Consider the following 24,219-nt stretch of genomic DNA (forward strand, 5'->3'; position numbering starts at 1 on the left):
TCGACTCTCCAGCCGACACAAGCATCCTCCAAAAGGGCCTCATAGAAACAGACAACTGGTGCCAGAGCCATGGCCTCAAGCTAAATGCCAAAAAGTGTACAGTCATCCCCTTTGGCAAAAACAAAGTGCCCACAAATTACCACATAGGTGGTAATCCATTAAGTACAGAAGAAGTAATTAGGGACCTGGGGACCCAAGTTGATAGCAATCTCTCATTTGACAACCACGTGGCCAAAGTGGTTAGAAAAACATTTAATATAGCCCACCTAATCATGAAGGGATTCACATCTAGATCAGGGGACGTCATCGTGCCTCTTTACTCATCCCTCATCAGGCCCATAATTGAGTACAATGCCCCTTTTGGGATGTACCTTACCAGACACCTGCAGCAACTGGAAAGACCCCAAAAGTACCTCACCAAGAGGATCAAAGGGCTCAAACAGATGCCATATGCTGCCTGGTTAAAGAAACTCCAGCTCTACTCAGTGGCATACCGCCTGTTCAGAGGCGATCTGTGCCTGCCGTATAAAGCCATGTCCAACCCGGAATTAATGGACATGCTGCACCTCAGAAAATCCAAATCCCATCGAGCTACGCGCTGGAGAGACTTGAACCTCAGCAGTGAAATAAATAGGACATGCTGGAGGGACAGATTCATAACCCAGAGGCTCCCTTCACTCTGGAATAAAATCCCAGTCCAGGTTAGGCAGAGTCCCTCATTGACTCTCTTCAAGAGGCATCTTGATGAGTGGATGGGAGATCGTAGGTTTACCCCGGGTATCACTTCTGTGTCACTGTTAGACAGATGCACAGTATACTAACCTCGAAAAAGGGCATAGCAAAATAAATTTAAAATGGATGGCGAAAGCCAAACACATTCTGGCTAGGCTTATAAATGCCCTAGGGCAGATAGCCTAGTATGAACCTATGAACATCTTTTTTTGATTGAAGTGAAGATGGATTTGGTCTGTGGTCCACTTGCCCTGAATACATTTTCCTGCCATCTGTGCTCCCCAGGTGTAATCCGAAGCATCTGTTGTTAGAGTCTGCCTGGCTGTGGGTAGAGTGAAAGGCTGACCCTTGTTGAGGTGAAATGCCTGTGCCCACCATCGAAACTCCTGTTGTAGGCAGGGAATTATTGGTATTACTGCTTCTAAACTGTGAGAGTCTTGATTCCAAACCCTTTTTAGGTCCCACTGTATTTCCTCATTTGCAGTCTGGCATATGGAATTAGTAGTATGCAGGATGCCATGAATCCCAGGGCCTGCAGAATTTTTCTTGCAGGGAGATGCGACTTTTTTGCCAGTAATTGAAAATATTGAGTTAGTTGTCCTTGTTTGTCTGGCGTGAGATAAGCCATCTGGGCCGTTGTATTTAAGCTGGCACCCAGGAATATTATCTATTGTGTGGGCACTAGTTTTGACTTCTTTTCATTTACTGTGTACCCTAGAAAAATTAGCAACCTTTTTACAAACGCCAGATGCTTTAGAAGAATGTCCTTTGTCCCTGTTTGAATGAGGCAGTCGTCCAGGTATGGATATATTTGAATTCCTTTTTGTCTGCAAAATGCAATTACTGGTGCCAGGCACTTTGCAAAGACCCTGGGCGCAGTAGATAAGCCAAAGGGCAATGCACTGTACCAGCTTTAAATCTGAGGTATCTTCTGCAATTTTGTCTGCTAGGGACATGCAGGTATGCCTTTGAGGTCCAGAGTAACAAGCCAAGCCTTCTTTGCCCAGCATGGGAAGAAGCTGCTGCAGTGTCAACATTTTGAATTTCGGAACATACAGTTAAGTATTCAGAGTTGAAAGGTCTAGTATGGGTCTCCAGGCTTTGTCCTTTCTGGGGACCACGAAGATTCTTGAGTAAAATCCTTGTCCTTGTTCCTGCTGTGGTACTTTTTGAATAGCTCTCATGTCCATGAGGGCTGAAATTTGTTTTTGTGCCTCTGCCATTGAATTTGTGGCAGGTTTGGCATTCCTTTTAGCCTTGGCAAAGTGTGAAAGTGGAACCTGTAACCTTGAGACACAATATTCAGAACCCATTTGTCTTGGGTGATTGTTTGCAAATTTTGAGAAAAAAGTGCTAGTATTTCCCCCTAAGGGGGCCGCCAAAAGGGAAGTGCTTGGCGTACCAAGGGGGAAGTCATTGGGACTGTTTCCTGTAAGGTTGAGACTTGTCCTCACCTCCTTTTGGGGTTGAGGTACCCCACTTTCGTTGTCTGTTAGAGCCTTGGGGTTGAGATCTGCCTCCTGGGCGTCTGTATCTGCCTCTCTGTGGCCTGTCTGACACTGGAAACGACCAATTCTTTGTAGGCCAATTTCTGCTAAATCGAGGTGTCTGTACCTGTAAGATATCTTTGATTGTTTGCATAGATTTAGCTTTATCCTCCATTTTCTTTAACACCTCTTCTGCCTTTACACCAAACATGGCATCATGCTCTAAAGGAGCATCCAATAATTTTGCCTTAACATGATCAGGTAAACTCTGTTCTTTTAACCAAGCATGTCTTCGAATCACAGAACCAGTAACTTCGGCTCTACAAGAGGCCTCTAAAGAATCAAAACCACATTGCAGATTATATTTTCCCACCTGTTCAACTGCATGCAATAAATCCTGCATTTCTTTATAGTCAGGAGCTTCTGAGCTTGCATGCATTTTCTGTTTTAACTGAGCCAGTAAATATTGTTGGTACTTAAGCATGTGAAACTGGCAATTTAAAGCCCTTACTGCTAAAGTTGCAGAAGTGTAAACTTTCTTCCCCCATCTATCCAGTGCTCTAGAATCTCTGTCAGAGGGTACTGGATTTTTTGCAATGGAAGCCTTAACCCCTTTTAGACCCTGGGAAATAGTTTCTGGATCAGCAGAAGGGTTTTTATAAAGAAACTTGTGAGAGTCAGGGACTCTATAATACCTATCTGGCTTGGCTGGTGCAGGGGGCAAATAATCAGGAGATAAGCTGGATTCAGAGAACACATCATCCACAATATCTAACACAGGCAGAATAGCCAGTGGCCTGTGCTGAGGTAATAAAAGGAAGTCCCTGAGCCATTTCTTGGATTCTGAATAATCCTGACTTTCCCAATGGAAATGCTCCCTCATGGTATGTGAAGTTTCCCCAAAAGAATAATCCTCAGGAGGAGAGGCTGAAGGGATAGATTCTTCAGCATCAGAATCCTCATGGGGGGTAGCGAGTATCCCTGGTCTGAAGAGGAATCGGAGGAAATGGAAACCTGATCAGAGGAATCATAGTCTGTATCCTGCCTAGGCCTTTTCTCAGGAGGGGGATGGGAACCCCTGATTAGAGTAATGAGGTCTTCGGCCATTTTAAGCATTTGTTTCTTAGGCATGGAGGGCTGTCCAGGAGAATGCTGTACTTGCTTCTTTGTCTTTAATGACAAGTTGTGAAGGTCTGAAAACACCCTCAGAAGCCGATGCCTGCTCAGCGGCTCCGGACCCATCTGAGGGATTAGTTTCTGTAGGCCCAATACCTTGAGTTTCCAGAGGCCTAGTTGTCTCCACGTGGGAGTCCGAGGCGGCCTGTGGCTCTGAGGTAGCAGGTGTCAGAGGCTGCGAAAGCGCCTCACTGAGAACCGGTGACTGGCCTAGAAGAGGCTTCGCCATCGGTTTTGGACCTCGGATACCTGTCTTTATCCTTGTCCTTGCGTTTTTTTCAGAATTGCAGTCGTCGGTTGATCCGATGGCATAGTATAATTGAACCTTTGGCCAAACTAGTGCAGAGCAAAATGAAAACGTTGTTTTATAGTGCGTTTGTTAAATCTAGTACAAAACAGACAACTAGCGACGTCGTGATCAGGGCCTAGGCATGGAATACAGTAAGAGTGGAAGTCCTTATGAGGTATTTGCCTCCCAGAAGAAATACAATTAACTTTTTCTGACATCGGTCTGAGGCAAGAAAAAAAGTTTCCCCAACGGGGTACTTCGCTTTATCGAAGACTTCGGATCTGAAATGAGTCGGCCGATCGGCACTTGCGAACTGCTTTTGCTTCGGGCACCGCGCGGCAAGAAAGACTGAAGAAAATGGCATCGGATGCATCTTATATACCCCTGGCGCACTGATGTCAGGGAAGAAGCGACAGCAACCGACGCCGGACAAAGACTTTGGAACTCTGGCCGACTGCGGGACCGCCTGACGGCAGGATAACCCAAGTGTAATGACTGCAGCAGTGTAACACGATGAACATCTCACTTCCCTAACCTGTCCACCACCCAGGACTCTCTGTTGGGCAGGTGGACAGTACGACTTTCCTCCATAGGGTCCTTTTTTGTGGCCGCCGCCACCACCACCATCGTGTCTACTGGCAAACCTCTAGACCAATGGGGTTGATCCTCTGGAGGGGAGAGCATCTTATCTGATCTCCTGGGGATGGCCTCAACGGTGTCAGGATTCTTCCATGCCCGCTGCACGATGAGCTTAACTAATTAATTGGCGGGGGGGGGGGTCACCCAAGAAGTAGAGGTCCGAGAGCGGACGGCCTGCAGAAATACGGATTCCTCCGAGGAAAGGTAGGAGGACTTCCTGTCACCCCTCTGTTTCAGGATTTCCAGGATGTCTCCAAATGAGACATCGTCAGAGGGTGACCGTGGGGACCCTTCCCCATCATCGTAGTCCGTTGTCTCCATGAGGGACTCCTCTGGGGAATCCATGTGTTTCCTCTTACACACCCGTTTCCGAGGGGGTTCTTTGGAGGGAGCATCCGAAGAAGACTCAGAAAGGAAGTACCCTGTACTGGGGTTTCATGGGTTTTGCGCTCTTGGAGTCCTTGGGAGGGGGGGGTGGCCTTTGATGGAGGGAACAGGTGGTAATTTCGAAGTAGGAGGATTGCTCGAAGCAAGCACCATCTCCATCACCAGGAAAGCAGGCTCGCCTGAAGAGGAATGGGAGCCCGGAACCGAAGAAGACAATTTCGGAATCGGAGTTGCATCACGCTCCACGCGGTCCGTTCCCAGGGATGGAGCCTCAAGCAAAAATGGGGAGGGAGTCACCCTCGGACCCGAAGACAGAACCAGTGACACAACCGGAATCATGGCCGGAACCGAAGGTTCCACTCCCCAAGCATGAGATTGAGGGAGGGTGGGTTCCGAAGTGGTCGGAACAGAGGAGGCGATTCGGTGCTCGGTAGAAGTCTTATGGGCCTTGTGCTTATGAGTCTTGCCCCTATCACCAGCCGGTGAAGAGGGGTCAGAATGAGGACGTTGCTTGTCCACAGAAGGAGGGGATGAGGCCTCTGACGCAGAAATAGCCTCCGAAAAAGGTGAAGGAAGCAGGCCCTTGAGGATTAACTTGTTTAGTCTTTCATTCAGTGTCCACACACTGAAGCTTGCACAAATGTCACAGGGAGGTTTCGCCGATAAGTGTGGAACCCCCAAGCAATACACAAATTCCACATGAAGATCACTATTCGGGAGTTTACCACTGCAAGAAGAGCAGTGTTTAAACCTTGCAAGTCCCTTTCTTTTCTGACATAACAATAGCAACACACACAACGCTAACTAGAAAGAAAAGTTAGAGAGAGAGAGGGAAATACCAACAATGGTATTGGGAATACCACAAGGGTAAAAAGGGCAAACACCAACAATGGTATGAAAAAAGAGATACCTGTGGGTAGAGCCGACTGTGAAAATAGAGAGAAATAATAATCTGACAGAAAGGAACTCACAAATACTTATAAAATTTGAAAAATATAACAGCTGGAGAGCTCAGTGAAATGCTGCTGTATGGCTGTGCGGCAAACGAGATCTGAGGTAACTGAGTGAAGGGCACTGTGGGTAGCAGCTTAGCTCGAGAGTTTTTGGTGTAGCAAGCTTGGTATAAGGCCGACTCAGTTCCGAGGGCTCGGAACCGAACCAATCAGTGATGAATAGGAAGAAGATTAACAACTTCAAATCTGTCTTTTTCACCACTGTAGTGCGATCTCAGAGTTGGTATATATAGTTAGGGGGGCATGGAGGGGTTGCAGCCCCACACCTGGGTAGGTCTGACATACTTCAGTGTCTCTCATTCATAAGGTGGCTAACTGCTTCCTTTCCCTGTGGTATTATTCTCTAATTTGAATCTTTGCTATATTGAACATTCGCTCTTTTAGTCTCTATGAAAAGAGTTTCAGCAAAGTGTGGTTTGGACTATGTGACAAACCTACTGCATTTTCTTCATGTACTATCACAAAATAAATGGAAGCACTGCAGTTCTGAACAGTGTAAGTGTATTGCTGAAAGTGTTAACAGAAGAAAGCCCTGGTGAAGACAAGTTAAAAAGGGTATAATTAAGAAAAAAAATATGCATCATATGAACACCTAAGATGATGCCACAGACAGTAAAAGAAGCATGCTCAAAGACCTTGTAGGTAACTGTGCTTGACAGATAAATTAAAAAAAAAATTTATTCAACATGAAATGCAGATTTACTAGCTACTGCAACACAGATTTCTGGATTCTGCCAAAGTACGCTCCTTCAAGTCACATGACAGTCCTTGACAAAATACAGTTGTTCACCAACAGCAGACATCCTTCTTCACTAGCGCAGTATTCTTCACCTTGGGGAATCTCCTGTCAAGGATAGCCCAATGTCCAATCAGTGTACAAAAGCCTTTAGAGTTTGTATGCTCCACACATCACATGTTTGCTCCCCACACAGGACGCTGGGATAAAGGTGATATACAGGTGCAGTTACCCAGAACTGAACTGCCCCAGTACGGAACAGTCTCCATAGGACAAAAGGAGGCTATGCACATCCAAAGGGAGAAAATGCAGATAGAAAAGGGTGACAAAATCAAAACCCAAAGAGGAAAATGTGAGATGGAGGGAAAAGAATATCTGCTATGGTAAGATTTTACACAAAGGTAGTACTATGCCCTTCTATATCACTGTTGCAGTATTCTTCAAATTAAGGAGAGTGCAAAAGCTCAAGAAAAGGAGGGAGAGGAAGAAAGCTGTAAAGAGCCCTTACAAAATCCATGCAGGATGGTCCTAGCAAATCATTCTTTGGCCCTAGAAACCAAATTAAATTTATAATGCTTAGTAAAGGTATACACTGAGGACCAAAGTAGTAGCTTCAAGGATGGAACTGGTGTCTACATCCTTATTTATTTATTTATATTTGTTGACCAGGAGTGTCCGACTGCACGTAGGCCCATTTTCAGCAGAGGCCCAGGGAGAAAAGCTCCAAAGTTAAAATAAACAGACAGTAGTTACATTGGATTACATAGCGATTAACAATTTACATAGCAATTACTTACAACATATTTACAGATGAACATAGTACATCAGTAGACAACTAGAATCTTTATCTGTGAAGTACATAACGGACATTAACAAATGTTACAAGAAGTTGTTCCTGCTGTATAATAAGTACTGGCTTATGAGCATCTGAGCTTGCTATAATTAAGGTAGTTAGTGGAGTGGAAAGAAAGGTAGTGGTTGGATGGGGAAGGTGATATTAGAGTGGGAGTTGCAAGGGCATAGCCAGCATGTTTTTAGGTGCGCTTTTAGTAAAGTTTTGAAGTGGGTGCATGATGGTATGGCGGTAATTGTGGGTGGGAGGGAGTTCCATAATTTGGCTATGGTGCAAGAGAATAGTGCTTCACCAGCAGAGTTATTGGCTTTAGTGATCTGCAAGTTATTTTTGTTGCTGGATCTTAGGGGTCTGGTGGTGTGATAGGGTTGGAGTAGATTCTGGAGGGATGGGACATTTAGTGGATGGTTTACTAGTTTGTGGGCGAGTGAGAGTTAATACCATTGAAGGAGGTGAGGGAGTTCAAGCCAGCCCAGTTCAACAAGTGAGACACAGTGGTGACTATGGTAGGATGCCCCTGTGGCGAATTTGGCGATTTTGTTGTAACAGGTCTCTAGCTTGTTTAGATCACATTGCCTTAGGTTGGTATATATTGGAGAGGCATAAAGTAGGGTGGAGATAAGGTGGGAATTTGCTATTGAAATCTTTGCTGCTTTGATGAGAAGTTGCTTATTTCTGTATAGCGCTCCTAGTTTTTTGTGGACTTTTTTTATGGTCATAGATATGTGAATGTCAAATTTTAGTTTATTGTCTGTTTCTACTCCTAGCAATTTGGTGTGTTCAGTTGGATATATAGTGCTGTTGTCTTTTGCTGTGATGTTAAAGTGAGAGTTGTTTTGAGTATGTTTGGTGGGTTGGAAGATGAGTTTTGTTTGGGTTGAGTATTAATTGGGCATCGGATAACCAAGTTTCAAGAGAGGAAAAGGCTTCCTGTGTGACTTTTTGCAGTTTTGGTAGGGACTGGGCAGAGAAGATGATGGTTGAGTCATCAGCATATTGTATGTGTGTGCCATGTTTGGTGGCAGAGGCTAGATTATTGGTGAAAACAGAGAAGAGTAGGGGTCCAAGGATGGATCCTTGGGGAACCCTAATGGAGACAGGTAGTTGGGGAGATAGGTCATTCTGCCATACAACGGATTGTTGGTGGTCAGACAGGTAACTTTGAAACCAGTTGGTGACTGATTGCGAGGAGGACAGGTTATTGAGAACAGGATAAGTTTTTGTGTGGGACCATGTCAAATACTTTAGTTAGGTCTAGGAAAGTAGCAGAGGAGCGATAGACATTGTTTTTATGCTGAAGGATAGTGTTAGTAAAGGAGAGTAAGGCAGTGGTGGTGCTATGGTTTCGTCGGAAACCATGCTGAGTATTGGAAAGGAGGTTGTTAGTAAGGAGGTAGTCTGAGACCTAAGAGTGTATGCATCCCTCTAGTATTTTGGAGAGTGGAGAGAGAATAGCTATGGGGTGGTAATTGGCTAGTTCTGTGGAGGGTCCGCCTTTGTGGAGGGGAATTATATGTGATACTTTCCACAGTGTGGGAATGTAACTTTCTGACAGAGATCGGTTAATCAAGATGGATACTGGGTAGGCCAGAGCATCAGCTGCAATTTGTAGGTATTCACTTGGGAGGCTGTCTGCTACTAATCTGGTGGGCTTAAGTTTAGTTAAGAGTTTTTTTTATGTTGGAGGTAGGTACAGGAGAAAAAGAGAAGGCAGTGGGGAGATTACTAGTTGAAGATGTGGGTTGGAGGGGAGGGGGGTTGTGTTGTTTAGCTAGTGATAGTATGGTTTGTGTGAAGTGTGTGTCTAGGGAAGACTGGTAGCATTGGAATTTGTCCTGTTTTATTAGCTTTTGACTCTGTTGCTTAGTTCTAGGAATTTCCATCTAGTTGAGGGTTTTTTTGTTTTGCGCCAGTGCTCCCAGGCTTTCAAGGGATCCCAGGATCCTTGAATAAAGCACCAAAAGAAGCTACAGCCCTAGCAGAATGAGCTCTGACTGAAGTACTTGCCATGAAAAGTATAGCAAAAGGAAAAGGCCTTTGATATCCAAGAGGAAATGGTTTGCTTGGAAATAAATAGCTAAACCCAAAGTCCTGAGATGAAAAGAAACAAAAATCTGGTCAGACATATGAATGGTCTTAGTTCTATCCAAACAGAACCTGAACTGTCTGTGCAAATCCAAGGTAAGCATGGCCCTCTCACTAGCAGACTGAGAAAGAAAAAAAGGAAGGCAGCTGTTACTGCCTGACTGAATTCATTAATGACCTTGCTCATAAAAGAAGGATTAGTATGAACAGATACCCTGTCCCTGTGGGGGGGGGGGGGGGGGGTGGCCATAAAGTTCTGAAGATCAGAAACCCTCCAAGCAAAAGTAAGAGCAAGCAATAAGAAAGTCTTCCAGGTACAGTGTTTGCAGGAAGCTGAATCTACAGGCTCCTATTTTTCCAAAACAAAATTAAGGTCCCAAGGAGGAGGAATAGGCTTCCTTGGGGGCCAAAGATACAGGATGCCTTTAAGAAACTGTTTGCCCCGAAAACGAGAAGTCAAAGAAGGATTCAAGGGCAAATGAGCAGAAATAGCTGACAAATTGGCCTTCACATAAGAATAGGCCAAGCCAGGCTGGAGCAACTCACATTAAAAGGACAAAACCAAAGGGACTCCTAATAAAAAGTGGTCCTGGCTATGAACTTGGCACCAGACAGAAGATCTTTGCCATGTACATGGATAATACAAGACTTCCTGGTTATGGATTTTCTTGCCTTCTGTAAAACCCTGAGCACGTCCTCAGAAAAAGCAGATGTCTGCCCACAGTGTCAGATGAAGAGTGGACAAGTGAGGATGGATGCCTGACCACTTGTCCTGTGTGAGAAGTTCCAACCGGTGAGATAACTTGTGGTGCTTGCCCCAGCCAGATGCATTAAGAGGAACCAGTGCTACCTTGGCCAAAATTGAGTCTCTAGCAAGATTTCTGGAGAGTCCAGCAGAATCATCTTCAGGACTTCTGGAAGAACAGGAGGAAGAGGGAAGGCATACAGAAACATCACCTTCCAAGGAAAAGAAAGGGCATCCATCTTCCACGCCACTTGGCAAGGCACTCAAACAGAAAAGAGGGAGCTGCCTGTTCAGAGAGGAGGCAAAACGATCTGAGGAATACCCCACAGATGGACTATGTTCAGAAACCCATCTCTGTGAAGCATCCATTCGTAAGCCTGTGTTTTGGACCTGCTCAGAGTCTGCCACTAGATTGTCCTCTGAAAGAATATACACTGCCTGAACAGTTAGCTGATGACTGATGGCCAGATCCCAGGCTTGAACAAGCCAGTATGCAAAGAAGGCCAGACTTTGCGCCATGCCCCCCCTCCCCACACACACACACACACACCTGCTGACATAGCACTTCACTGAGGTGCTGCCCATGTAAACCAGAGGACCTGTAGAGACAGTGGGGTGAAAAGCCTGAAGGACCAGAATAAGAGCTCTCATCTCTTTGATGTTGATAAAGTCTGACTTCTGATGGTAGGCAGCCAAAGACCTTGAACCTTCAGGTGAGCACAGGAAGCCCCCTACCCCATGTCTGAGGTGTCAGTGAACAGTTCTTGAAAGGAACTTAATGCTGAAAATGCAGGCCTAGGGTGCTGGTAGGTTGTTGAATCCTCCATTACTTCCTCCTTGAGGCAAGAAAGGACAGGCACTAAAATCCAGTGGGTGGTAATGCTGAAGCTAAACTGACTTGAGGTACCACTGAAGCTTCCACACATGCATTCCAAGAAGTGGAAGCATTGGAACAGAAGAAGTTATGAATCCTAGGGCCAGAAGAAGCTCTCTGGCTGGAATGACAGGCAGAGGAAGAGGAGACTGAAAGAAAGCTACCAAGGACAGAATCTTTGCAAGAGGAAGAGAGGCCAACATTGGTACTGTCTGAATCCTGCAGCCGAGATACACATGATTCCGAGAGGGAAAAGCTGACAGTGAATCCCAGACTTTTGAAGGGGAGATTATAGTGAATTCCAGAGCCTGCAACAGACAAACTGGGAAAAGGTGCCTGAATCAACAAGTCATCTAAATTGGGAAAATCTGAATTCCTTTGAGCCTGCAAAAAGCAATCATAGGAGCTAGACATTTTGTGAATACCCCTGGAGCAGTAGAGAGGCTAAAGGGCAAAGCAAAGAGCTGAAAATGAGAGGAAGAAACAGAAACGCAAAAACTTTGTGAAAATAAGGTGAAGAGGAATATGAAGGTAAGCTTCCTTCAGATCCAAGGACACCCAGAAAAGCCTGGAGCAGCAACAGAGAAAAAAGGTTTGAAGAGAAAGCATCTGAAAAGGAACCCTGAAAAAGGTGTTGACCAAGGAAAGATCCAGAATAGGCCTCCTACTGCCCCCCTTTCAAGGAACCAGGAATATTCTGGAGTAAAATCCCTTTCCACTTGGGAAGGAAGGACAGGCTGAATAGTTCCCTGGTTTACCAGGGTACCCAGAACCTCTGACAACTGAGGAAGCTGCTCTTGAGGAGGTTGAGGAATCTATGAAAAAGGAGAGAGAGACTTCCATACCATGAAGTAACCTTGAAGGATGATGTACAGAACCCAAGAATATGAGGCGATGAGTTGTCAGTCTGGAAGACAAAGGAAGAGCCAAAGGGACTAAGGAACCTGGCCAAGTGTTAAGGGGGGCAATGTGTCAAACAGAAGCAGGCTTGTTAGATAAAGGAGGCTTCTGAGCCACAGAAGCCTGAGAAGACTTAGCATCAAGAGTTCGCCTACCACTCTTCCTACATTTAGTGGTCTGACGAGGCTGCCTGCAAACAAAAGCTGACCTGGTAGGATAGTTCATCTGAAACTTAGGGGTAGGGGACACAAAATATGTTTAAGGTCCCGCAAAGCTTTACCTCTTTCTTGAGGAGACAAACATAGCAGCAGCAACAGTCACAAAAAGATTTTTATCATCCAAAGGAGCATAGAGCAACCTGGTCTTAATCTCTTCAGGTAATGACTGCAAGGAAAGCCAAGCATAATGGCCCATGACAGACCCAAAGGGAGCAGCTCTGGAAAAGGCATCAGCAACATCACAGCTACACTTGATAAAGTGGCGAGCCCCCTGAGAGGTAGAACCCAAAATAGACAGAGCAAAAGACTTGACAAGCCTGGGCAATCAAGCAGAGAGCATATCTGGTCATGTGGGTCTGGTAATCAATGGCCCTGAAGGCCAAAGTAGAAGCAGTATACACCTTCTTTCTAATCCTCTCCATGGCCCCACTAGCCATATCTGAAGGCAGCAGCTTGGTAGAGGGCAAAAGTTAGAATGCTTGACAGAGGAGACAGACACCACAGCAGGATCAACGGAAAAACATTTAAACAGAAATTGACAATACTCAGGAACCTTATACAATATGTCAGGTTTCTGTGGAGCAGGAGGCTGAAAATCAGGAGTCCCAGAGGCAGCTATAAAGGTGTCTAACAAAGCAGCCAACACAGGTGGTGCTGCAGAATGTTTAGGGGTGTCTACCTAAATCAACTCATAATACCGCTTCTGGATATCAGAAAGCTGAGAAGAATCCCATTTAAAGTATTTCATCATTCTGGCTACTGTGTCCCCAAAAGATAATTCCTTCAACGGAGACTCAGGGCTAATAGATTCCTCTTCATCAGAGCCATAAGTCAAAGGAGAAGGCAAATGCGAAGCATAGGACAAGGATCCCTCACATCAGATCTCGAATCCTCATCCACAGAATCAGGTTCTCTAAGCCTTTTAGAAGGAGGTGAGGTCCTTGATGAAGCCGGCACAGAAACCCCTTGGGAAGACTTCAGATCCAATAAGGCATTAAAAAGGCCCTAGGTGAAATCCTGCTATTCCCTTTGAGGGTCCTTAGAATGAATTGAAGAATGCCTGGTTTTCTGTTTCTCCTTGGCTGGGACATCAGCCCTAACACTGGAGGTTCCAATGCAACGAGATTCACTAAGAGTTCCAGGAATCTGTTCCCTGACCAGAATCTGAAGAATCTCTCTTCAGCCCTTTGAGACAACCAACAGCAGTTCCCCTTCGACATCCAAAACAGATGCCTGCAAAGTGTCCAAAGACGTGCAAAAGGAAGGAACCATGTCTGCATCCAATGGGGTCACAACAGAGGAATCTGAAGTCGACACTTGACTGCCTACAGAACTATCACAAGCTTCTAAAGAGATGTTTGGTGGAGGCTGGAGAGCCAAAGAATCCCACTGAGATTACTTGACCTCCTTCTTGTTTAATGGTATTACTTCGGGGTTAACTGGATTTTGCCATGCTACCCTGAACCAACTGTTTAAGCCTCTGGTTCTCAAGACAGATGGTCAGGGAAGACGACCAGCTTCTAAGAGTCCTCGGCACAAATGTCTTACAAACACTACAGGAAGTATGGTCATGGGAAGCACCAAAATCAAGAAAAATACTGTTTTCAACTATCTTTATGGGGAATCTGCCTCCTACACTGACATTTTCCCTTCTTGGATGACATGTACTCCAGATAACCAAAAGAAAACAAGACCAACAATAAGAAAAAAAAAAAAAGAATCCAGTGGGGCACTTTTCTGACTGGTGGCTAGGTATCAGCAAAACAAAGGGCATTTAGACTGACGGTAAAGAAGCTGTGGGTAATTGCGTCTATACGTCACTATACAAGATCTAAAAACATCCTGTGTGTGAAGCATAAACAGGGCATACAAGATCTAAAGGCTTTGGTATACTGGCCGGACATTGATTATCCTAAGCAGGAGATCCCCAGGGTGGAGAATCCTGAAACAGTGATATGGAAGGCCACCCTTTATTAGATATCAAAGTAATTGGATTCTCTCCATACAATAAATGCATATGCTGCACTATACAACAGCATACTGCCTTCCATGCACACAAAACAGTCAAAATACAGCTTAGTACATTCACCATATTACTACTGATTTGCAATTAAACAGTTAATGAACAGTATCCTTCTGCATTAAGCTTGAACCCTTAAAAAGTACTAAGCAGTTTTTTTTTTTTTTTTTTTTTTTTTTTAAAGTAAACATCATCGAACTTGCATGGACCTCCTGAAAAGGCCCAGGCCACCACAAGATGGCTAGCCTCAACTTGAGAAGCACTGTTTTAAACAAGTGTCACAGCCCACAGTACGTTTTACAATTCGCTATGGTTGTATAAAAAGAAAATGCACTACCCTGCTTTACCACATTATATACTTTTCATGTATGCACTCAAATGCAGAAAAAAACCTTCATTTACTGTTTCATTACAGAAGTGTACTACATGCATCATTAAAACTAATCCGTGACTCACGAATTTTCAGAAATGTTGTTCTGACCACTTAAGGTCTTTTAACTGATCTACACGAGTAGCTTCTTTTCGTTTACTTTTATTCAACATCAGTGGCTCCTTATGGAACCCTAATGGGGTCCAAATGGAGAGATGAAAAGTCAGCAAGCAAAGGAGAATAGTAGTGCTGAAATTTAATTCATCCTCAGGTCTTGGTGAGTACCTTCGTGAAGTGGACCCTGTTTCCACAAAATTTCACCAAGGCGGCACTGATGTATAGACTTCATTTATATAGTGTATATAATGGACAGAGGTAGGTCAAAAATTGAGAGAGAGAGCTGGCATGCACAAGACCCAAGATAAAAAAAAAGTGCCCAATCCTGGTTGGTGCACTGGTGCCAGGACTGGAATAATGACAGTGTAGAATCCTCAGAATATGGAAACATTCCCACATAGGTGCCAGGCCAGGCCCAGAGGGAGGATGGCCCTCTGTTGCAGAAGGAAGTTGCAGTCCACTGGGCATATTGCGGGTGCTGCGAACAGCACTTCTGGCTGACAAAGATTGAAACAATACTAATTTCATGAACTTTAATTGCACTTTGACTTAGGATGGTGTCCATTCCAGTCATAGTATTAGAAACCCAAAAGATGTGGAGAAATAAAAAAAAGATTGAAACCCTAACATTTTTGGGATTGCATTCCTTAACTACATGGCTTAAGTATATAAAAAAACCAAGACATAAAAAATAAAATTACTATCTAGAATGAAGTGCAGTGGAGTATTAACCACGGTCACTTCTTAGTTAAATTCTCATACTTGCATTTCACATCTTTAACTGGCACTGTTTTAGGTTAGGTATTGCCAAGCTCCATGCTAAATTTTCCCATGACGAGTTCCTGCTTGGGATGATTTTGGTTTTCAGTTCATTTTACCTCGTCTCCCAGTTCTCTATAAAACTTTTTTTGGGTCACCAATAAATTGCTTATTTTGTACTTTTTCTTTATATTTATTGGTGTACCTTCTAAGTTTTTCTGCCTGTGCTGAAATTTTTTGTTCATTTGCGATAGTTCATGATAGATTCCGGTTTGTTCTAATACTGCGCATTGCTTGTATCACATCTATCTTTCTTAGAATTTTTGTTAATCTGTTCCCTCTTCTACAGTCTTCTAACAGTAACACTTCTTGTCTTAATTGCTTTATAGTTTTCTCTATTCAATATTACCATAGTGGTATTCAATTTCTCCCCTTTCTTTCCCTCGCTATATGCTATTGAGGGACATGGTAGCAAATATCACACCGGGAGGCAGAAGATAATCATCCATCCATCCTCAACCCCTTCTCCCATTTTTGCAAACGGGGTTGGAGTGTCACTTCAACAGTGACAATCATCTAGAACCAAGGTTTACACTGCCATGGTCACTTTTCCCCATACAGTACACTATACTAGAGATGCTGATACATGCTTGTTAGTAATTATAAAGATTTGCAATGTTTTCATATGTTCATTAGTACTTCCAAAAACAAATGAGTTACAAGCTGTTGCAATTGCATTAAGTGAAATGTGAGATGATGCTGAAGAAAAAATGTTAACTGATATCTAAATGGTACAGCCCGAGAGATATTTGGTGTTACTTACATTTTTTAATTGTACAGAAACAAATTTTCATATTATAAATCTATCACACTCATGAATTTCATTCTGTCGTGTGAAAGCTCAACTCTGACTAAAAACAAATAGTGCGCTGATACTACATGTCTAGGTTGTACAGTTTCTATTACATGAAACGTCTGAAATTTTGGACATAGTATAATTTTTGGTGTGTTTGCAATATATGTACCAATGCAAAGACTGAATGCACCAACTACTTCCCTTTTAAAAAAACTTGTTGAACAACACTGCTGTCATTGTCTTTTTGAAAGCATTTATTGTTCAGGTTATTTACATTTGTTTGGTTTATAATGCTTTCAGTTTATGCTCAAGAATCTACAGAATTGTACAGGCTGTCACAGATGTGAAATGAATAGATGCTAGGTCTCAAGAAGTAACAATATAAGCCAACAGACTGATGAAACAGAATTACTACAGATCTGTAGGTGTCTATAATACTGCCCCTGGTGCCCAGATTCCTCCTGTGTTTCACCTGCCACCTGAAAACCAAAATCATGACAAGTTGGAACTCATCATGAGAAAATTTTGCCTGCAGCTGGTAACACCTAACCTAAAACAGTACTTGTTAAGATGTGAAGTCAAATTCACTTGGCTTGGCTGACTACTTTCTTTGAGGTGTGGCTTCAATATAATGCTGCTTTGTAATGCTTCCTTCTGATCAAGTGATGGCTAAAGACTCTTCTGGTGTCCTCTGAATGTCAAATTTCAAACAAAAGGAAAAAAATAGTATACGCACACAAAATTACTTACCGGTCTTATTTCCTCTCGGGTGAGTAGGCGTCTATACATCAGCAATGCATACACAGCATTAGCTGCTCGGGCTGCTTGAACTGGCGTTGGAGTTACATACAGAAAATCCTAAAATACAGTGGTACACAATTTTTTTAAATGGTGCAGATCAACAAACTATTGTTCACATGAAAAGTAATAAACTATCAAACAGAAAAAAGGTCAGCAAACAACTAAAGACACAAACCAAAGGCTTTGCGCTTTACACACAGATAATGTCACAAGGCAAAGTACTCTCCTACTATGCATTTGTACTATGTTATATATTAAAAGTGGTGTACTGCAAAACCTACCATATACTACCACTTTTGACTTAATTTTCATCCTTGTAAAAAAAATGAGCTCTAGCACCTTTAAGTGCCATCTGTAAAATGCCCTAGATTATAAGGAATAAATGATGTCGCCTAACTGCCAGTAGTAGCATACTCATCCTTCTTACAAGGATGGAATAAAACAAAACTATAAAACCGCTTGCCTTTCCTAGATGAGAAGCTCTGAGATGAGGAGCAGCTTCGAGGTGGGAGTGCTGTTGCCCCGTGTTGTTTGCTTCCTTCCTAGGCCAGGGGTGATGCTTGTCCCAGTATTCAGTCCGCCTGCTGTCCCTGTTGGAAATGGAATACTCTGCCTACAGTCTAGTGTTGGAATAAGTCAGGTTGTCCTTCGGATAAATGAGGAAGACAGTACTCAGTTTCTGTTTTAGCAGAAAAACCTTTATAAGCAGGTGGGCACTGCTTAGACAACTGAGTTACAAGGGTTTCTGCAAATCTTTTCATTTGGTTCTTGGTGGAAGGGCACATGGTAAGCCCACGCATTACTTCATAGGGATGATTTTGGGGAGAGGTTGCATTTATTATAATTATCCATGATGCCACAGTGGGCTTTACCTTGTGTGCGTTTGGGGGTGGGTTCAATTTTCAACAAAAGAGATTTAGGCTTAACATTTTGTTTTCCACTAAAAACCTTTCTAATACAATGAGGTCAGTCATTAGATTTAAAAAAGTTATGTACACACCATAACGTTCCATCTGAGTTGTTGCTCTTCATTTGTCTTCAACCTGTGGGACACAGATCGGACACTCAGCCGCATTTCTCCAGCATCGGATCCAAGCTCCTCCCCTACCCACAATGCTCGTCTCCTTCCTCCCTTTAGATAGAGTTTGCTGCCCACTATGGCAACCCAACCTGACACAATGCCTTACCCCTTGGCACAACAACCCAGATAGTACCACAATAAATGAGCATTTATGCCAATGAAAGGGCCATGTCTTTTCTAGCTAGACCAGGGAAGGTTGAAGACAAATGAAGAGCAACAACTCAGATGGAACGTTCTGGTGAGTATGTAACTTCTTTATCTGAAGTTGTCTTCGTTTTCTCTTCAACCTGTGGGACAGAGTTCCCAGCAACCAAACACCTAGGTGGCCCTCATGGAAGGATATTTTGTAACACGGCAGAGCCAAAGGATGCCCTACTTCTGGAGAGAAGATCCAACTTGTAATGGGAGATGAAAGCATATGAAGATGCCAAGGTAGCCGCACAGCAAATATCATCCAAGGAAACTTTGGATCAAAAGGCAACTGAAGTAGACATAGCCCTATTAGAATGAGTCTTAATTTGACCTGGTGGAGATGATCCTTTGGTTGAATATGCCAAAAGTATACACTGGAAAATCCAACGAGCAATGGTAACCATTGATGCACGCTTGCCTAAAAAGGGCTTAGAGCAAGAAAAGAAAAGCTGATCGGACTTGTGAAGTCCTTAGTTCTGTGTAAGTAAAAGCATATTTGTCTATGAACATCCAACAGGTGTAACTTGTACTCACCCTTCTTCTGAAAGTTTGGAAAGACGACAGGGAGGTTGATAACCTGACTGATTCTGAGGCCACTTTCAGCAGAAAGGAAGGATTACTGCGCAAAGATACCCTATCTTTATAAAAGGTTTAATCGATAAGGCCTAAATCTCCAAAACTCTTTTAGTGAAGTAATAGCAACCAGGAAGGGCTGTCTTCCAAAACAGGAACTGCAAATCCACCGAAACAGTGGGTTCAAAGGGGGAAGAAACCAAGGCATGAAGGACCCAAGGAGGCATACAGTCCTTGATCAGCGGTCTAAGAAGGAAAGTACTCTTCAGAAAGGCTTTGCAGAGCTTAGAAGAGGCTAGAGAACCTGAATTACCCCCTATGTGGACATTAGAAATAGCCACCAGTTGAACTTTAAAACTGTAGAGAAGCTGGCACCTCGTAGAAAAATGCCTGCCAGAAATTCTAACATAACAGGGACCAGGGCAGTGAAAAGGTCCAAATCACGTTGTGATGCCCAAATAGACAAACATTTGCACTTACTCGAATAAACCTTTCTTGTGGAAGATTTATGAGCCACTACCAAAATCTTCTTAACCAGAGAAGATAGCCCAGGAGTACTAACTATCATGGGAACTGGAGGGGCCAAGCGATGAGCTTGAGACTGGGCAGATCTGGATGTGGAATCCCTGAGGGATGTGAAATCAGATCTGGGACTGGATCCAATGTCCAGGGCGGACACACTGCATGAGACCACAGAGAAGGGAACCAAACTGGGTGATGCCAGAAGAGGGCAATGAAGATGACCCGTTGTGCTTTCTGAATGAGCTTTGGGATTAGGGGGAGTGGAGGATAAGCATACAGCAGATCGGAGCCCAAGCTTGAACCACAGCGTCTCTGGGGGACTCCCCCAGAGGGGGGTTCAGAGAAAAGAAATCACTGCACTTCACATTGGAAGGACAGGCGAAGAGATCGCAGCAAGGCTGACCCCACTGTAGAAAAATCTGTTTCACTACTGAAGGATTCAGAGACCACTCATAAGGCATCAGGATAGACCTGCTGAGCCTGCCCGCTAGAATGATGGACCTCCCCCAGAATGTGAGTTGCTACCAGAAAACGGCTGGTGGAGGAAAGCCCACTCCCACAATCTCATGGCTTAGTGGCAAAGGGGGTAAGACCTGGTTCCCCCGTTTGATGATGTACCAGACTACCGACATATGGTCGGTCTGGATGGCAATCGTCTCCAGGGGAAGAAGGGCACGTAGAGTTTGCAATGCCAATAACACCCCTCTCATTTCCAGGACGTTGATATGCAACTGGGTCACTGGGTCTCCATGGAAGACAATGCGGCTTGAACTGTCCTTTCCAAACAATGCCCCCCCCCCCCAACCCAAGTAGGGAGGCATCTGTGGTCAAAGGGGAGGAGAGAATAAACAGGCGACCACGAAGAAGGCCTGGGGACTGAATCCACAAGAGATGAGAATCTCTGCAGGCTCACAACAGACTAACAGGATGTGTCAATGGTAGATCTACAAAAGACCAATGGACCACTAAGTCCATTCGAGTACCCTCATGTGTAACCAGGCTGTGGGAATGAGGGTGATCATGGCCACCATGGACCTCAGCTCCCTTAACACAAACTCCACTGTAGGAGATGGAACTTGAATATACAAGATGTGATGTTTGAAGGACTGAAGTTTGTCTGGTGTCAGGAAAACCTTGGTCTGAATTGTGCCTAACCGGGCTCCAATGAAGTCCAGCATTTGAACCTGTTCTAACAGGGATTTGTTAAGATTTATGGTGATGTCCAATGGGTGGGCAGTTTGCATAAGGAAATCCCTGGCTTGGCAGAGTCGATGCCTGGAGGGGGCAGAAAAGAGCCAATCATCCAGTTATGGGAAGACATGGAAGCCCTGCAGCCGCAGGTGAGCTGCTGTCACCACCATCACTTTGGTGAACACGTTGGAGGCTGTGGTGAGACCAAAGGGTATCGATCTGAACTGGTAATGACGGATCCCCAGCGGGAAGCAGAGAAACCTTCGAGAGCGTCTGTTCATTTTGATGTGATAGTACGTATCTTGTAGGTCTACTGAGCACATTTAATCGTTCTCCTTGCAGGAAGGACAGGATAGATTGAAGTGTGACCATCCGAAATTTCGTCTTGGAAACGAACAGGCTCAGGGTAGAGAGATCCAGAATTGGCCTCAAGTCCCCTGTTTCCTTTGGCCCTAAAAGGAACCTGGAATAGATGCCTAATCCAGACTTGTCGGGGGGGGGGGGGGGGGGACAGGCTGGATTTTCTAGCAGCTTGGAAATTTCCTGTGCTGCAGCCTCCTTTTGCGGGGGTGGAATGTCCAGGAGCTGCTTGGCCAGAACTGGCCTTCGAAGGAAGGGGAACAAATATCCTCTGGATATGATTTGCAACAACCATTGATAGTTTGTGATGGACTCTCAGGCTGTTGGGTATAGCAATAGTCGACCCCTGACTGCCTCCAGAGACGAGCAGCCAGGCAACCCTTTAAGGCTGCTGCGCGGGTCTGTCAGAGAACAAATCCCGAGACCCTTGGTTCCTCGGGCACCTTCTGCCATGAGGGTGGCATCTGTCAAATCCCCCCTCTACCTCTGAGAGACGGCAAGTCCAGAGCGTCCTGGGAATAGCCCTGAGACTTCTGACATCACATCATCTTTGACCCCCACTGATTCTTGGAGAAGGATTGTTGAAGGGTTCAGAAGTGTATTCCTATGGCAGTCTTACTGCCCTCCTCACTCTGGACCAGTGTGCCGTGTAACATCTTTCCAAAGAGAGTGGAACCATCGCATGTGGCATTTGTATATGATGCCTTGAAGGGCTCCGAAAAGGTAGACAGTCAGATCCAGGCATAACGCCTAATAGCAATGCCTGCTCTGGCAGCGCCTCAGTAGTTTGAAAGAGAAGCCACATAGAGGTATTGGCAATTGAGGTGAGGGTGGCCATTCAAGAAGAGAAAACCTTCTTATCCTCCGCCGACATGAACCTTGGGGTAGACTCTGCAACCTCCTTAACTACCTCTTACTGAAGCCTAATAACATGTGCCATGTACAGAGAATAAAGCTGAAATGTAGGCCCGCTTCCCAAAACAGTCCAAGGCCCTAGACTCTCTGGATGGACTCCTGTGCGAGCTCGATCTTGTTGGCTGCCGCCACCACCACCATGGCATCGACAGGGCGTCCCCTTTGACCAGTGTGGCTTATCAAAAGGGGTGTTGAGGACCTTATCAAGGCATTTAGGAATCTGCTCCATTGTGTTGGGCTCCTTCCACCACTGAGATATTATGAGATCCACCAGGGGGATCAGCGAGAGGGGAAAGTACAGCTGTGTACACTTACCATAAATGCAGATGTTTGGGTGTATTCACTGTTGCAGTCATTACATTTGGGTAATCTGCTGGCAGGTATTCCTCAGTCGGCCTGAATTCCAAAGTCTTGGGTCCTGCGTCAGTGGCGGTCTCCCCTTCCATGACGTCAGGTTGTCAGGGGTATAAAAACATGCAGCCGACGCCATTTTCTTTAGTTTTTCTTGCCCCAGATGTCAGCTGCCCCCCAAATGGGTAGAAAAAAAAAAATATATATATATATATATATATATATATATATATATATATATATAAACTATATATACATGCAACACTATAAACTTTACCTTTATCTACAAGCAAATACACCACAAAGGCTGTAGAAAATAGTGAAGGAAAGAGAAAACTCCAGAAAAAAGGGGGATGGCGAGCTGGTAACCTGGACTGCAAAAGTGAATACACTCGAACATCTACATTTATTGTAAGTGTACACAACTGTACTTTGTTCTTTGTGTTTCACTGTTGTAGTCATTACATTTGGGTAGAATCCCAAAGCTATGGATGGGAGGCTGGAGCTAAACTGCATTAGGGGCGGCTATAAGGCCCTGTAGAACTGCAGTGGCAAAGCCTGCCCTTGACTTACAATAGAGAGGCAAATGATAATGCTTTGTAAAAGTGTGAACAGAACTCCAAGTAGCAGCCTCTAGAATGTCTTTGGTTGGTACCCCTCTGAGAAAAGCTGCTGATGCAGCTGCAGCCCTGGTGGAATGAGACCTAATGCCCATGGGCACAGGTTTACCATGGTGTAAATAGCAGAAACGAATGCAGTGGCTTATCCACTTTGAAATAGTCTTTCCCTCGGATCCTGCAGCAAATGCCACTAGTAGCTGCTCAGTTTTTCTTAGAGCTTTAGTCCTGCTCAAGCAGAATCTTAGTTGTCTGTGTACGTCCAAGGAATGCAGAATCCGCTCCCCCTTGTTCTGCGGGTTTGGATAAAAAGTTGGCAGATGAATAGTTTGGTTAAGAGCCACACTGGAAACCACCTTAGGCATAAAGGAAGGATTGGTCATGAGGGAAGCCCTGTCTGGGTAAAAAATGATAAAAGGCTCAACAGCCATGAGGGCCTGTAGCTCTGAAACCCTTCTTGCTGAAGTAGCAAAGCTGTTTTCCATGATAAGAACTTTAGATCTGCAGTAGCAGCTGGTTCAAATGGAGGCAGGGTGAGCTTTTCCAACACATAATTGAGGTCTCATGCAGGAATTGGTGATCTTCTGGAAGGCCTTAAATTTCTGGCTCCTCTAAGATACTGCTTTAGCAAAGGATGTGAAAAGATTGATGGCTCTGTGTTGTAATGAGCCACGATGGTAGAGGCATGGATTTTTATTGATGAAAAAGATAGACCTTTGTCAAGCATCTCAGTCAAGTATTGTAAAATCTGAGGAATATTTGACTCTGCTGTGTCAGTTCCTTGTGCTTGGTTCCAAGCATAGAATCTTTTCCATTTATCAGCATAAGATTTTCTAGTACTAGGCCTTCTGGCTTCCAAAATGACATCCATCACAGATTTACTGAGAGTTGTTGTTTGAATAACTACATGATCAGCCATGCTGCCAGGTTCAGTGTTTGTAGCTGATTATGCAGGATCTGACTGTTTTGCTGAGACAGTAAGTGAGGTATTTGAGGCAAGAACCAAGCTGGGAATTGAGACATATTCCTTAGGATTGGGTACCAATATTGGCGGGGCCAGTCCAGGGCAATTAGTATCATCTTTGGTTTTTCTTGTCTGACCTTTAGTAGAACCTTGGGAAGAGGAGGCAGAGGAGGAAAGGCGTAAACTGATAGGTTTTTCCAACTGAAGGATAGGGCATCCACTTTCCATGCTTGCCTGTGATGAGTCCTTGTACAGAATTTGTCCAGTTGATAATTCTGAGAAGAGGCAAATAGGTCTATCTCTGGGCTCCCCCATTTCTTTATCATGCTGAAGACTTGCTTTTGTTTGTCCAAGTAGAATCGTAGCTGCCTGTGTACATCCAAAGAATGCAGAAGT

General features: G+C 44.4%; 1 protein-coding gene across 4 annotated transcripts in view; it reads right to left on the bottom strand.

Moving 5' to 3' along the window:
• Positions 1-24,219, bottom strand: part of CPT1C (carnitine palmitoyltransferase 1C) — a 1,701,035-nt gene that overhangs the window by 1,086,504 nt on the left and 590,312 nt on the right. For all 4 annotated transcript variants that reach the window (XM_044083414.1, XM_044083412.1, XM_044083411.1 and 1 more), the window contains exon 8: positions 17,007-17,114. In XM_044083414.1, the coding sequence (XP_043939349.1) occupies positions 17,007-17,114 (108 nt within the window). The remainder of the gene's footprint in view (positions 1-17,006; positions 17,115-24,219) is intronic.

The sequence above is a fragment of the Protopterus annectens genome, chromosome 9.part0 (assembly GCF_019279795.1).
Source record: "Protopterus annectens isolate FY-2018-M chromosome 9.part0, PAN1.0, whole genome shotgun sequence".
NCBI lineage: Eukaryota > Metazoa > Chordata > Ceratodontiformes > Protopteridae > Protopterus > Protopterus annectens.